Source organism: Diceros bicornis, chromosome 32 (genome assembly GCF_020826845.1).
Source record: "Diceros bicornis minor isolate mBicDic1 chromosome 32, mDicBic1.mat.cur, whole genome shotgun sequence".
Lineage (NCBI taxonomy): Eukaryota > Metazoa > Chordata > Mammalia > Perissodactyla > Rhinocerotidae > Diceros > Diceros bicornis.
In genome coordinates, this window is record NC_080771.1 from 3,824,865 (window position 1) to 3,840,271 (window position 15,407).

At 41.3% G+C, this 15,407-nt stretch overlaps 1 protein-coding gene across 3 annotated transcripts in view; it reads left to right on the forward strand.

Moving 5' to 3' along the window:
* The window catches only part of TENT4B (terminal nucleotidyltransferase 4B), a 64,219-nt gene that overhangs the window by 38,671 nt on the left and 10,141 nt on the right, over positions 1 to 15,407 (forward strand). For all 3 annotated transcript variants that reach the window (XM_058527780.1, XM_058527779.1, XM_058527778.1), the window contains exons 2-5: positions 8,713 to 8,836; positions 10,835 to 10,881; positions 12,471 to 12,591; positions 14,267 to 14,374. In XM_058527780.1, the coding sequence (XP_058383763.1) occupies positions 8,713 to 8,836; positions 10,835 to 10,881; positions 12,471 to 12,591; positions 14,267 to 14,374 (400 nt within the window). The remainder of the gene's footprint in view (positions 1 to 8,712; positions 8,837 to 10,834; positions 10,882 to 12,470; positions 12,592 to 14,266; positions 14,375 to 15,407) is intronic.

Sequence of the window (15,407 nt, forward strand, 5' to 3'; positions counted from 1 at the left end):
GGGAGAAGCGGGATCAGTGCTAGCAAGGTAGGTGGTACTCTGATAAAGAGTTTGGAAGTTGACACAGTTGGGTTGAGGAAGGGGACCCTGGCGACCATGGGGAAGATGGCCTAGAGAAGTGTGGAGCTAGTGGCAGGAAGACTAGTTTGGAGGCTGCTGCAGTGTCCTACTGAGAGAGACAAGGGCTAGGGCCCAAAGGCAGGGCAGGGTCTGATTTGGAAGTGGGTTTTGTTTTGTTTTTTTTGTAGAAGGGACAGGATTTGGAGACCTGTTAGCTCCAGGGAATGGGGAAGAAGGATGAACCAGGAAAGACTCAGAAGTTTCCATCTGGGGAGATGATAACCGAGGGAGGAAAATACAAGGAGAGGGAATAGGTTTTGGAGAAAGATAAGGAGTTTCGTTTTGGACTTAATTGGTTTGAGGTGACATCTAGGTAGAAGTGTCTGGCTGGCAGCTGGAAATACAGGAGCATGGATGCCTTTGTGTGTAACATTTTGTAAAAATCGAGTTGTAGAGCCTCCTGAAGATATCACTCAGGCTGACTAGGATTGCCCCAAGGCTAGTGCTGTCACTCACTTCTCTTGGTGCCTACATGCGTTTGAGAAAGATCAGATGGTACAAAAGGGTAAAAATCCCTGCACTTCAGACCTCAGACCTCAGACCCACTCCCCAGAGGAAGCTACTGCCAGTGGTTTTATGTAATCTTCCAGATATTTGTCTTGCATATACACACACACCTAAGTCTATAAATTCCTAGAAAGGGTGAGTCAGACACCAGCAGAAACTCACTCACACACTCATTGGGCATGCAGTAACTTCCCAAATGTCGTGTTGTGTGTCTGTTGCTTCATGCCTGGGTTTGCCGTCCCTCTGTGTCCCCAGGTGTCAGTGCTGCCCACAGGCGGACCACTGGGTTCTTTTTGTGATTGCTCAGGTTCTCCAGTTGCCAAATGTGTAACCTTTTGGTCTGCAAGGCTAGGTTATTACAGTAACTTGAGTCTTTCTCCGTTAAGTGTTAGTTTTCTGTAATAAATATTTTTATTTGTTATAAAAATATACAATGGTAGTTAACGTGTGCATTTTTAAAAGGTAGATCATATACATGTAAACATTTTTAAAAAGTGAATCTCCCCTCCTCCGCCAAATTCACTCACTAGATTTCATCACTGTGAACAGTTAGGTATATAGCCCTTGTCCTGTGGTGTGGAGTTGGGGGGAATACACACACACCATGTATTTTTCACATGGGAAAACGTAGAGAAGATGACAAATGGCCTGTAATCTCTCCAAACAGATAATAATCCCTGTTAGAAAAGCAGACAAATACACACTGGTAGTTTAAAAAAAATTATAATAGTACAGAATGATATGAAATAAAATGTTCAAGTCTCCCTGACTGTCCTGTCATGCCCTGTCCCTAAGATAATCGCTGTTAACAGTTCTCCTCCCAGAAAACTTGTAATGCAAATAGAAACATGACTCTCTGTGTGTGCGACGGTGTGTGTGTTAATACACACGAAAGGGATCCTGCTCAACACATTGTGCTTTTTCTTTTAAACTTAACAAATCTTAGATCTTTCTCTATCAGCTTGTATAGCTCTACTTCATTCTTTTTTTGTGTGTGCTTTTTTTTTTATTGGTGTCATAATAGTATAACATTGTGAAATTTCAGGTGTACATTATTATTTATCAGTCACCATATAAATGTGTCCCTTTACCCCTTATGCCCATGCCCCAGCCCCCTTCCCCTCTGGTGACCACTAGTCTGTTCTCTTTGTCCATGTGTTTGTTTATCTTCCACATATGAGTGAAATCATGTGGTGTTTGTCTTTGTCTGGCTTGTCTCACTTAACATAATACCCTCAAGGTCCATCCATGTTGTTGCAAACGCAACGATTTTGTCTTTTTTGTGGCTGACCTACTTCATACTTTTTAGTAGGTTGTGGCTGTAATTTAAGGGAAGGTCTGTGAGTGCTCCTGTGATCATGATGATTTTTTTGCTGAGGAAGATTGTCCCTGAGCTATCATCTGTGCTAGTCTTCCTCTATTTAGTATGTGGGTTGCCGCCACAGCATGGCTGATGAGTCGTGTAGGTCTGCACCCAGGATCTGAACCTGAGAACCCACGGGTCCGGCCCCTCCTGTATTATTTAATTGGATCCCATTGATGGACATTGAGGCTGTTTCTAAACTTTTTAGTATTCCAAATAATGCTGTAGTGAATATCCTTATTCCCTCATGGAGATACTTCTGGAGGATGAAAAGAAGGGGATTTGTTTTTAAACAGCTTTATTGAAGTGTGATTGATGAACAGAAAATAACACGCATTTAATACAAATACAGTCATGCATCATTTACTGATGGGGCTATGTTCTGAGAAATGCATCATTGGGTGATTTTGTCATTGTGCGAACATCGTAGAGTGCACTTACACAAACCTGGATGGGATAGCCTACTACACACGTAGGCTGTATGGTAGAGCCTATTCCTCCTAGGCTACAAACCTGTACAGCATGGTACTGCACTAAATACTATAGGCAGTTGTAACACAATGGTAAGTATTTGTGTATCTAAACATAGAAAAGGTACAGTAAAAATATGGTATAAATGATAAAAAATGGGGGCCAGCCCTGGTGGCATATTGGTTAAGTTCGGTGCGCTCCGCTTCGGTGGCCCGGGTTCAGTTCCTGGGTGCAGACCTACGCCACTCGTCTGTCAGTGGCCACGCTGTGGTGGCGGCTCACATACAAAAAGAGGAAGATTGGCAACAGATGTCAGCTCAGGGCAAATCTTCCTCAGCAAAAAATAAATAAATAAATAAAATAAAATAAAGATAAAAAATGGTACACCTGTACAGGGCACTGACCACGAATGGAGCTTGCAGGACTGGAAGGTGCTCTGGGTGAGTCAGTGAGTGAGTGGTGAGTGAGTGTGAAGGCCTAGGACATTGCATACACTACTGTAGACTTTATAAACACTGTACACTTAGGCTACACTAAATTTATAAAAAATATCTTTCTTTCTTAAATAATAAATTAACCTGAGCTTACTGTAACTTTTTTGCTTTATAAACTTGTAAATTTTTGAAACTTTTTAGCTCTTTTATAATAACACTTAGCTTAAAACACAAACACATTGTACAGCTGTACAAAAATATTTTTTCTTTCTATCTTTATTCTACAAGCTTATTTCTATTTTAGAATTCTTTATTTCTTTTTACTTTTTAAACTTTTTTGTTAAAAACTAAGACACACACACACATTAGCCTTGGCCCTCACAGGGTCAGGATCGTCAATATCACTGTCTTCCTCCTCCACATCTTGTCCCACTGGGAGGTCTTCAGGGGCAATAACACGCATGGAACTGTCATCTCCTGAGATGATAGTGTCTTCTTCTGGAACACATACTTGTATACGACTGGCAGTGCAGTAGGTGTGTTTACACCAGCATCACCACAGACACGTGCGTAATGCTTTGCGCTGTGATGTTACCACGGCCGTGACATCACTAAGTGATAGGAATTTTTCAGCTCCATATAACCTTATGGGACCACCATTGTATATGCGTTCCATTGTTGACCGAAACGTTGTTACGTGGTATGTGACTATTCAGCTTGATGAGTTTGGACATATGCATACACCCGTGAAACCATCACCACAATCAAGGTAATAGACATTTCCAACACCTCCAAAAGTTTCCTTGTGTTCCCCTCTTCCTTTTTTTGTGGTAAGAATACAACGTGAAATCTACCCTCTTAAATTTTGAAGTGCCCGATATTGTTAACCGTAGGCCCTATGTTGTACAGCAGAGCTCTAGAATGTATTCATCTTGCTTAACTGAAACTTGATACCTATTGAACAACTCCCCATTCCCCACTCCTCCACCCAGCCCCTGGCAACCACCATTCTACTCTCTGCTTCTACGAGTTTGGCTGTTTTAGATATCGCATCTAAATGGAATCATGCGGTATTTGTCCGGCTGTGGCTTATTTCACTTAGCATAATGTCCTCCAGGTTCATCCATGTTGCAGATGGCAAGATTTCCTATTTTAAGGCTGAATAATATGTCATTGTAGGTATATACCATATTTTTTTTATCCATTCATCTGTCACTGGACATTTGGGTTGTTTCCATATCTTGGCTATTATGAACAGTGCTGCTATGAACATGAGAGTGCAGATATCTCTTCAAGATCCTGACTTTAATGAAAGAAGGGGAATTTCAAAAATTATTTATATGTTATTTGTCATTCATACAACACTCTCTAGAGAGGTTGTAGTAATTTATACTTTCACACATAGTATGTGAGTGCCTTTTCCCTTTATCCTTGTCAAAATTTGTTATTATTAATCTTAAAAAAATTTTCGTGGAGGGAAGTGTCTTGTTATTGACAGCAATTGAACAGCAGTTTGTCAGTGCCTTCGTGTAAACCTAAAGTTAGTAATTAATGAGGACGTCAGTTCGAAAACTGGAAAGCTTGACCTTGATGTGGAGGTGGCCTCAGGCATGCTGCAGGCTGGGCAGGCAGCAGTGTTAGCCCTGCACAGATGTTGGGTGAGCTGCAGGGGACAGTGCTGAGCGGAGGGGCCGGCATTGGGTCATCTGCCTTGACCTGGGGGCATCAGGGAGGCCACCACGCTGCATCTGGTTTTGAGGGTGCAGAATCTCCCAGGTGACGCACATTCACCCCTGGGCAACCCAGTGGAAAGCAGTGAAGCAGGGTCTTCCCTTTTATAGCCAGAGAAATGGAGCCTTTGAGGGCCGTTTCTTTACTTTTTTTTCCCTATGATGAGCATTATAAAATTCATATAATGTTGAAAGGCTAGCATTTCTCCACTGGTAGAGCTTGTCTCAGAGCAACAGTGATTTTTTTTGTGTCTCCTTTTTGACCTAAATTATCTGTGGATTGTACTCTTTTGAATATAGAAACTATTTTTTGTTGATAGCTCTCCCTTGTCACATTAAATTTTGTGTTAGCATTCATTTTGAGATTAATGTAAATTTTACCTCAGCAAATTAACTTTGATTCTCATTCTTTTCTTGTTTTTTGTGGGGTATCCTTTGCAGTTATATGGTGGTACTTATTTTATCATGTTACTTTTCTATTATATACTTTTCCTTTATAAACAAGGAGTGGTGTGCTTTCTGGCTCACTTTACCTTTTAAAAAGATAACATTGATACCCTAGTAGAGGACACTATATTTTGCTCACTCATGAGTTTTGATCACAGAAGAGCTGTATTTTATAATTTAAGATGAGAAACTAGAAGGCTGGGTATGTGGCATTCAGCAGTATTTACTGATTAATCGTACTGAGTTTTGGTCCAGATGTTGGAGAAACTGAAGTTTTCTCTGTGTATTTGGGTGATTTCAGAGGCATAAAGTTACATTAGTATATGAAAGCAAGCTTACAAAGTTTCTTTAGTGTCCAGCCTTTGTTAGGTCATCGTGTCACTCACAAATGTGCCAGGCTCATAGTGGGCACTCACAGTTCCTTCAGGACTTTTTAAGCGCCTAGATGTACATGGCACTGTGCCAGTAAAATTATGCAATCCACAGGGATCGAGCCCCCTCAAAATTACTCAAAAATCTATACTGGAAGTTTATTTCCTAAATGTGCCAAAATTTCTCACTTAGTTCTTGAAGCATTTTACACATAGCTAGTTACATGTGGGCGAGATAGGTGGCGATGTTTGTGTTTGATGTGGGTAGGGAGATGATCCTGGCAGACCTGAGATGAGTTCTCTTGTTCTTTGTGTTCATGTGTGTTTTTGCGTTAAGAAAAGCCCTCCTCTTTTCCCTTATTCCTCTTTCCACCTTCCAGTATGGCAAATGCAAATCAATAAAAGAAGTAGGATAAGCTGTGGGACCATTTTTGCCTAAATAAGAAGGTGGTTCCATGGAATAATAATGTTTAGAATAGTCTTGTTTTAAGAGCTTGTCTCGTAAACCTATAATAATTTGCCTCCAAGTTTATGTGCTAATTGGAAACCCAGAATCCTAGTGATAAACGAATTTTAGAATCTTCTCCACTTTTTAACAAGTTTAGAAATCTCTTTTTAGACCTCTGTTTGCCTCATGGTCATCTAGTTTCTTTATTTACACTTGTAGTGAGGGGACCTCACTGCCCTGCCAGGCAACTCATCCCGTTCCCTGCAGCTATGATCACTAGAAAGCTCTCCTTCTATTCATCTGAAACCTGCCTGTGGTGGAACAGTGCAGAATATATACATTACACATCACAAAGCTACTTTAAACGAATATTTCTTTTCATCGTTAGATGGAAATTACAGAGGGCAATGATCATGTGTGCTTAGTCTTTTTCCTTCTAGTGCTTTGAACACAGGCACTCAATAATGTTTGGAGAATGAATTCATATTCAGTTTCGTATGACGTCAAGATTAACTGGAAGTTGGGCTAAGTATTTTTTGCCTGTGTTTGATTTAGAGAATATGTAAGTTGGCCTTTGTAGAGTAGGTACAGTCAAATTTAGGTTTTTCCATTAGTTAAAATGGAAATGTTCTACAGTGACTGTGCTTTTGAACCACAAATAAACTCTGATAATTCTTAGCAAATGACCCAGTTAGATAAGAAGAAATCCATTTGTTTTGCTGTTTATTTGTGGTCCTCATCCTTGCCAAAAGATCTGTGCAGAAGAGCAATGCAAGCTGTGGACTTTCTAATGACTAATCGTTTTAGCTGTTGTCTTCAGTAACCTTAAAGAATACATTAAAACCTGGGAAGCTTTAAAAAAAAGTCAGGGAAAGATCCTGAGGTACCCGGAAGGATGCCAAGGAAGACTTGACTCCACTGGGAGTCTCCAAACTCACCTGTAAAACTCTCTGGAATTTAAAATCCAGTTTTTCTGCAGTATTGCACAGCAAACAGGCAGAACCTTGCTATAAATCCTTTCTTACCAAATGGCCAGGTTTTGAAACTAAGGACTTGGAAAGGCTCTTTGTTGTCAACCCCTAGGTTGTGCCTGAGGATGCTAAGGCCAGAGAGCACCAGTCACTTTTTGAAAAGAACACAGCTGCCCTCAGGCAGAGCCTGAGTCTAAAACTCAAGTTTTTTGACTCGCAGTCTAAAAATAAAACATCAGAAGAGGCAGAAACTGTTGACTGCTTACTTGGCCATGTTTTAAATGTTATAGCCAGTGGGAGTTGGGACTTAGACATATTTTTTCCTTCCTCAAAACTATTTTTGGTCTCCTGGCGTTTCCAGCTTCCTGTGAATCCTGTACCTGCTCTGGACCTGAATGGTCCATACAGTTGTGGGCACTCTTCCTTCAAGATTCCGTTACTATGAGGCTGCCCCGCCTGGCCACCATCCCCCAGGATGCTCCCCTCTGCCCCTCACGCACCCCTTGCTATTAGCGGCCTTCTCCTGGCCTCCTGGGGCATCACAGCTGTGCCAGACTGTACTGTGATATCACCCTCACTCCAGCTTATGTGCAGCTACCCGGAGCCAGGCGTTGTCAGCATTCAACCAAGTTGAGCAGATTTCCTTCCATTTCACACTCCCTTTCCCCTCCCAAAGGTAGCTCTTCACAGTTGCATCAGCTTTGTCAGACGTGCTATCTTCTTTTTCTTCTGTTCTATGGTATTAATTGACTACATTCACCTCATTAGCCAGCTCGTTAGTTTTTCCTTTCATCTTGTTCATTGACTCCCCCAGCCCCTCAGGGGTCAGCCTTGCAGGCATCCTAACTCTTTCCTTTCCGTTGCTAGTGAGGCTCTGTGGCCCAGCCATTGCGTCTGTGAGTGTGTGATGCTTCTGGAGCCCATTCCTTGCCTGCCACTATCCTCTAGGCCTCTCTCCAGTCCTTCTACAGTTGTGGTAGGTTATGGGTTGTTCTCTCTGCATCCAGTCCTGTCTCTTTGCCAGTCCATTGTTTGCACAGTTGCCAGATGAATCTCCTTAAAGTGCTGCGTTTTGAAGTCAGTCTTCCCCTTGTCCTCTTAGAAACATGTGCACAGTCCCCTGTCACCATAGGGGAAAGTCTGAACTTCTCAGCTCCTCCTTCCGAGCCTGCTGCCATCCGGTGCCTGCCTGCCTCTCAGGTCGTCTCCCACTCCTCCCTCTGCCACAGCCTGTGCTGTTGCTCCCTGCTTCCTCGGCGTGCCTTGGACCTCCTGGTCTCTGGAATTCTTGAGCTCCTTCACGGAGCCTTGTCTGCCGGCCATTCTCTTCAGGTCTTTGCTGATGTTCACATTTGACGCTTAACTCGCTAAGCAAACATTATGAAAAACATGCTGTTTTGCTCCTATGAGGAATGGATTACTACTGGGAAGCTTGCCTCTGTCACCTGGATCCTATATCTTCTTGTGGTTGTGTCTACTGGATTGGAAGTGTAAAGACAGAGGCCAGGGCTTACACTTTAAATTTGAAAAATTTTTTAAATCACCAACACTCAGCAGGTGTTCTGCACAGGCAGATAATAAATGCTGAGAGAGTTGCTAGTACACTTCCGTTAAGACTTCTTGGAATTTCTTGTTTTATTTAATTATTTTGGCTTTTATGATTAAATTCTGTACATTCCCATTTTTAACTTAACATGAGTTGTAACATTAAAATTAAGATAGAAATCTGTGAATGTAAAGTCATCAGCTTGAGTTATCTTATAAGACTTAATTAGATAAGATTATTTAAGATAGTACTTTCTCATTAGATTGGCCTTGCCCTTATTAACTTTTCTGCTTTTTTCCTTCAGTCTGCATGAAGAAATCAGTGATTTTTATGAATACATGTCTCCGAGACCGGAGGAGGAGAAGATGCGGATGGAGGTGGTGAACAGGATTGAGAGTGTGATTAAGGAGCTCTGGCCCAGCGCTGACGTGAGTGCCTGTCTGGGTAGCTGGGTGCTTAGGGTGACATCCCTGTTCCAGATGGAGAGCGCGTGTCCATGTCTCTTTCAGAGTCCCTGCTTGCAGCTGTGTGTGCATCTGTAGAGTTACGGTCTCCTTACATTCTCTTCAGCCTTTAGACTTTTGGGCTTCCTAATTATTTGAATTGAATCAGGTGACTTAAACTGTTTCTTTGCAGTGCTGAATAGCAACTACTAAAGGCAAACTATATTTAGGAATCATTAGTATAAAGAGAAGAAAGACAGAGCAAGCCTTGTTGTAGTAGACGGTTATTGGATGTGATGTGTCAAAACTCCATTACTGTTCTGTTCCAACCTGCCAGTATAAACATTGTATAATTGTTTATAGCTGAATGAAAATGTCAAGTAGGAATTTCTTATGTCATTTGAAGTTCGTTTTCTTAGGCTACTGCAGGTGTAAGTCTGTTCTCCTCTCCTGAAACTGTTTTCTTCTCTCTTTCTGACCACTCCTTGTCTCCCACTGCAGCCCCCACCCAACAAATAGAACTATGCCCAAGACTTCCTCTTTGCTTATTTGTGGTTCTTGTTGTTGATACGAAATTAACACTTCACTTTTTAGGGCTCCTTCGAGGGTTTGTTCTACAATTTCGTACATTCAAAGAAGTAACTTATTAGAATCTATTACTTTGTGTTCTATGTATATATAGCTTTTCTTTAGACTCTGTCATGAGGTGGTGAAGGGGAAGCCAGGGAAGTTTTTGTCCAATTGGTAAAACAAAGAAGCTTCAAATAAGATACTGTGTAGGTAAAGGGAAGAGGAGAGGCACTAATATTTTATTGAGCAGCTACTGTGTGCCACATTGTTTCTCCTATGTGATCTAAATCAGTCACTCTTAACTGGGGACAAACTTTACCTTCTGGGAGGCATTTGGCAATGTCGGAGACATTTTTTTTTTTTTTTTTTTGCGAGGAAGATTAGCCCTGAGCTAACATCTGTTGCCAATCCTCCTCTTTTTTTTGCTGGGGAAGATTGGTCCTGGGCTAACATCCATGCCCATCTTCCTCTACTTTATATGATGCCACCACAGCGTGGCTTCATGAGCAGTGTGTAGGTCCGTGCCTGGGATCTGAACCTGTGAACCCCCAGGCCACCGAAGCGGAGCGTGTGAACTTAACCACTATGCCACTGGGCCGGTCCCCCAGAGACATTTTTGATTATCAAGACTGTTGAGGTATTCCTGGCATATAGTGAATAGAGGCCAAGGATGTTGCTAAACATCGTACAATGCATAGGACAACCCCTCACAACAAAGAATCATCTGCCCCAAATGTTAGTAGTGCTGAGGTTGAGAAACCCTGATCTAGATTAATCTTCCTCCTTCTGAGGTGGGGGATTTTATCCATATTATTTTTACAGGTGAGGAACACACGGCTGTGGTTAGGTTCCCGGGTCCATCTCACCTCAAAGGTTGAGCTTTTTCATCGTTCATACACATACCTGCCTGAGGCTTCCACTGTTCTCTGTGGGTTGAGATAGGATGGTTTTATGTGGTTTTATGTGGATATGTGGTTTTATGCCACAGTGTGATGTTATAAGGACAGTGCCTGGTGTTCTCTGTGGGTTGGCCTACAGGCCAGGGCTTGTCCTGCAATTGGAGTAGTCTGACCCTCATTCAGTTGTCTGTCTGAACTCCTGCTTAGAGAACAAAACTTAAGGATTTGTGATCATATCTCTGGATTATAAGGGAGCATTAGTGACCTGAATATTACTTTTGAAAGTTTTCTGTTTTTGTCTGTGTGTTTGATATTTGACCCTAATAAGTTTAAACTATATTCCAAATGTCTGCCTATGAGACACAGGATCCCTGCTTCATGCAAGCATGGTATTATGAAAAATGCTCTTGTAGTACTAAAAAGTACCAGCAGAGGGTAGCAAAAAACCAGCATTTCTCCATAGCTTGGTGGCTTTTCATCTGATACCTTAATGTAATAATTTTTTCTATTTCAGGTCCAGATATTCGGAAGTTTTAAAACTGGCCTGTATTTACCTACTAGGTTAGTACATTTATAAAGCTTTCAAGGGATTGTGCATTTTCCTAGAGTGTATTCATTTTGGCTGTTGAATGCGTAAGAGTAGAAACAAAACAGATTTATGAAACAAAAATTCACTGACCTGCATTTTATTTGAGATAGAATATCACTTCAGATCATCTTATCAAGCTGAGATGATAAAGATATCTTCTGTATCATCTCAGAGAGATGTAAAAGAGGGAGCATGTAGCAGTGGAATCGGTTAGTTACCAATTCTAGCAATTGACTACCCTGCAGAGAACTATTCAACCCCATAACTTAACCTACTAACACAGAGGTTAATGTAATATGGTAAAACGCTTGATTATACTGTAGAGCTGTATATACTCCGGAATGCCAGTTCTCTCATTTTTTATTAAGAATTCGTACTATTAGCTACTGTTTCAGCATCCTGACTCAGAAATTCAGGGTACAACTCTGAGGAAGGCCTTGGTCTTTTCCAGCCCCTTGCTTATCTCAGTATTCCCAAATGAGGGCTGTCTTGGCCCACACCCTGGCGGGGGTTGGGGGGGTTGGTGCCTTTGTGGGGATGGTAATGCTTCCCTGAGGGGTGAGTACCTGTTCTCTAAGAATTGAAATGCTGTGGCCTTTACGAAGGAAAAATATTCTATCATGTTTATGTTATTATTTTTACTGTGGTAAGAACACTTAACGTGAGATTTACACTCTGAACAAATTTTTCAGTGCACAGTACGGTGTGATTAGCTGTAGGCATCCATCACCTTTTTTGATTTGAGCTTGCTTTGATCTGTTTTACCCAAACTTAAAATGTGTTGAAGTGGATGGCTCCTAGCGGTTTCCATTCTTTGCATTGCTGTCCTAGGCCTGCAAAAGCCATAACATATTCAACTTTGAGTTCATTAATATTTTTCCTTATTTAGGTTCTGAGCTTCAGCAAAACCCTGAGTTAACTCTTTCTAAAAAATTCAGTTAAATTTTATGAATAGGTAATAGATTCACATGGTTGAGATTTGGAAAGGGCACAAAAATAATTGCAGTGAAGAGTCTGGATCCCACATCTAGTCTCCTAGGTCCTCTTCTTGGAGGAGCCGCTGTTACCAGTTGCTCGCATATCCTTCCAGAGACATTCTGTGCATATCAAAGGACGTGTGTGTCCTGTGTGTTTTCTTCCTTTTTTACACTGATTGTAGCATACTACATACACTGTCTGCATCTTGCTTTTTACACTTAATGATCTGTCACAGTTAATCAGGTAATCTCATCCACATAGGAAGCTGTTAAGTTTTTTGGTACCAGAAACCTTTATGAGCAGGAAATGCTAACTGGTATTTTTTGAGGTTTTACTTCTTTAAAAACCATCTTTTTCTGAGGCCTGACTTGTGTGAAATGACTAGGAGGAGGAGGTTGTTAAAAATCACCAACCTCCACTCCCCTCTAAAAAGCAGTCATCACCAACACACTTACTGTTCATTGGGCAGGGTGAGAAATAGGTTTTAATTACACTAATTTGGAGTCTGTAAGCTTGAATGTAAGTTAAAACAAGTATAGTTTCTTGCTTCTTCAAACAACTCGTGTGTGTGTTCTGTGTTCAGTGACATCGACCTTGTGGTATTTGGGAAGTGGGAGAACCTGCCCCTCTGGACCCTGGAAGAAGCTCTTCGGAAACATAAAGTTGCAGATGAGGATTCAGTGAAAGTTCTAGACAAAGCAACTGTAAGTTCTTCCGCGTTTCATCTTAAAATCTCTAGTTACTTATGCATGAAACTTATAAAATTAACATTTAATTTTGGTGAGCACAGCTTGATTATGAGCGAATGATTCTTTTGTTAATGATCACTGTGCTTGTACATAAAACGTTTTTTTTGTGTGTGTGTGTGAGGAAGATTAGCCCTGAGCTAACGTCCGATGCCAATCCTACTCTTTTTGCTGTGGAAGATTGGCCCTGGGCTAACATCCGTCCGTGCCCATCTTCCTCTACTTTATATGGGATGCCACCACAGCATGGCTTGATAAGCAGTGTGTAGGTCCGAGCCCAGGATCTGAACCTGCGAACCCCAGGCCCCAGAAGCGGAGCGTGCGACCTTAACCGCTACACCACAGGGTCGGCCCCCATAAAAAGTTTTGTTTGTGAAAAAACGAACTTGTTCTGGTTATATATTTCTTTAAAAATTAATACTCAATTTTGTCATAATACTCACGGTAGAGGTTTTTTAAATATAAAAAAGTATAAATGAAAATACGGATACCTATTAAACAGTTTATAGTTACACAGACGATGTATCGTCTGTCTTATTTTGAGTCCTTGAAAAATTGTACGTAGTTGAAATTTTGTACATCGTCACTTTTTTTTTTCTTTCTGTGAGGAAGATTAGCCCTGAGCTAACATCCATGCTAATCTTCCTCTTTTTGCTGAGGAAGACCGGCCATGAGCTAACATCTATTGCCAGTCCTCCACCTTTTTTTCCCCTTTTTCTCCCCAAAGCCCCAGTACATAGTTGTATGTCATAGTTGCTCATCCCTCTAGTTGCTGTATGTGGGACGCGGCCTCAGCATGGCCGGACCAGCAGTGCATCAGTGCGCGCCTGGGATTTGAAGCCAGGCCGCCAGTAGTGGAGCGTGCGTACCCAACCGCTAAGCCACGGGGCTGGCCCCTCAAGTCATATTTTAACTATATCTGGAATGGCCATTAAAGAACTTCCATGGAAGCTCATTTTAGAAATAAATATATCTATTTTAGAAGTTTGGATTTTTGCATATTAGGTTTTCTTAAAGCAGAACAACTTGTATCGTTTCTTATAAAAAGCTGTTACTTTGGAAACTCAGTTCTGCGCACACAGTTTATTGGCTTAAATTTTCTAATGCATGGTGCAAATAGAACTCTTGTGTTTTTTTTTTAAGAATTGCTAATATCTCATATAAATCATTCATTTATTTGAGAATAATTCTTAATGTTTTATCTTCTCTTGTTAGGTTGTTTTTTGGGCTGTTTGAAAAACTGACCAATAATGCCAGTGGGTTATTGTGTGTGGCTAAAGAATCTGACTGTTTTCTCATTAGAAACAGTTTGGTGGTATGCCTGATGGTCATGATTCTGGATCTTGTACTGAGTTGGAAACTCTTCTCCAAAGTACATAAAGTTGAGAAAGGTTTTTGTTACCTGATTTCTCAATCAATAGAAATTTAAAATACATTGTATGAAGTTAAATGCTAAATGTGTATTGTAAGGTATCTAGATGGCCAGGTTAACTGGTACGTAGTGTTCAGAACACTCAGTGTTTCTGTGTCCTCAGAGGAGGTCAAGACCTCAGGTCTAGTAACCTTCCATTTCCTGATTTTTATCGTTTAATTTGGTTCAAGTATTTTAGTTTTACCTTTCTTCTCTTTCTAGGTACCTATTATTAAATTAACAGATTCTTTTACTGAAGTGAAAGTTGATATCAGCTTTAATGTACAGAATGGTGTGAGAGCAGCTGACCTCATCAAAGATTTTACCAAGGTCAGAGAATTTATAGTGTTTATTTAGTGAATCTTTTAGAAACAGAGTTTTGTTTTGAGATTCTGTTGTGGTGGCATTCTGATATACTTTGCCAAACTGTGTGTGTGTGTGTGTGTGTGTGTGTGTGTGTGTGTGTGTGAGAGAGAGAGAGAGAGAGAGAGAGAGAGAGAGAGAGAGAGAGAGAGAGAGAGAGAGAGAGAGAGAGACCAGCCCTGAGCTAACATCCGATGCCAGTTCTCCTCTTTTTTGCTGAGGAAGACTGGCCCTGGGCTACCATCTGTGCCCATCTTCCTCTACTTTATATGGGACGCCGCCACTGCATGGCTTAGCAGGCGGTGCGTTGGTGTGCGCCTGGGATCCGAACTTGTGAACCCCGGGGCCGCCGCAGCAGAGCGCAAGCACTTAACCGCTACGCCGCCGGGCGGCCCCTGCTAAACTCTTTTTATATGCGTGATGCTGACAGATGCTTCTTTTCCGTGCAGTGGTGTTCTTTTCCTTGTTCTGCTAATAATCAGTAATTTATCATGTGACCTCAAGTATGAATTAGGGGTTGAGAGAGCTTTTGAAGAGCTTCTCTGCTCTAGATCCTCCCTCTTAGAGAAGGGCTGAAATCATGCTGCACAGTCGATTGCTATCTGCTGTTAAGGTTAAGAACCTCCTTAGGGAGCCTTTTCTAGATTTTCATCCCCACCTCACTGTGAGGTTGCTGCAGGTTTCTTTACTCTATCTGGGAGTGATTTAAGTCTGTTTCTACTCGCTCTGTTTTCCTCCAAGATAGGGAGGAATTTGTCAACATCATCTTCAGAACATTTCACCTGCTCAGACACGTCAGCCTCTTGCTCCCAAAGATAAAATTGTTAACTGCTTTGGCTTATGTAGACTATCTTTTCTATCCATTCACAATTTTTTTCTTCAACAGCTCTACGGGCTCATCTTTTTTTGTAAGGAAAAATTTTAACTACTTTATCATGTTATAAACATTATATTCTTATATAAATGTGCAAAGTGCAGAAAAACAGGAAAAGAAAAGAAA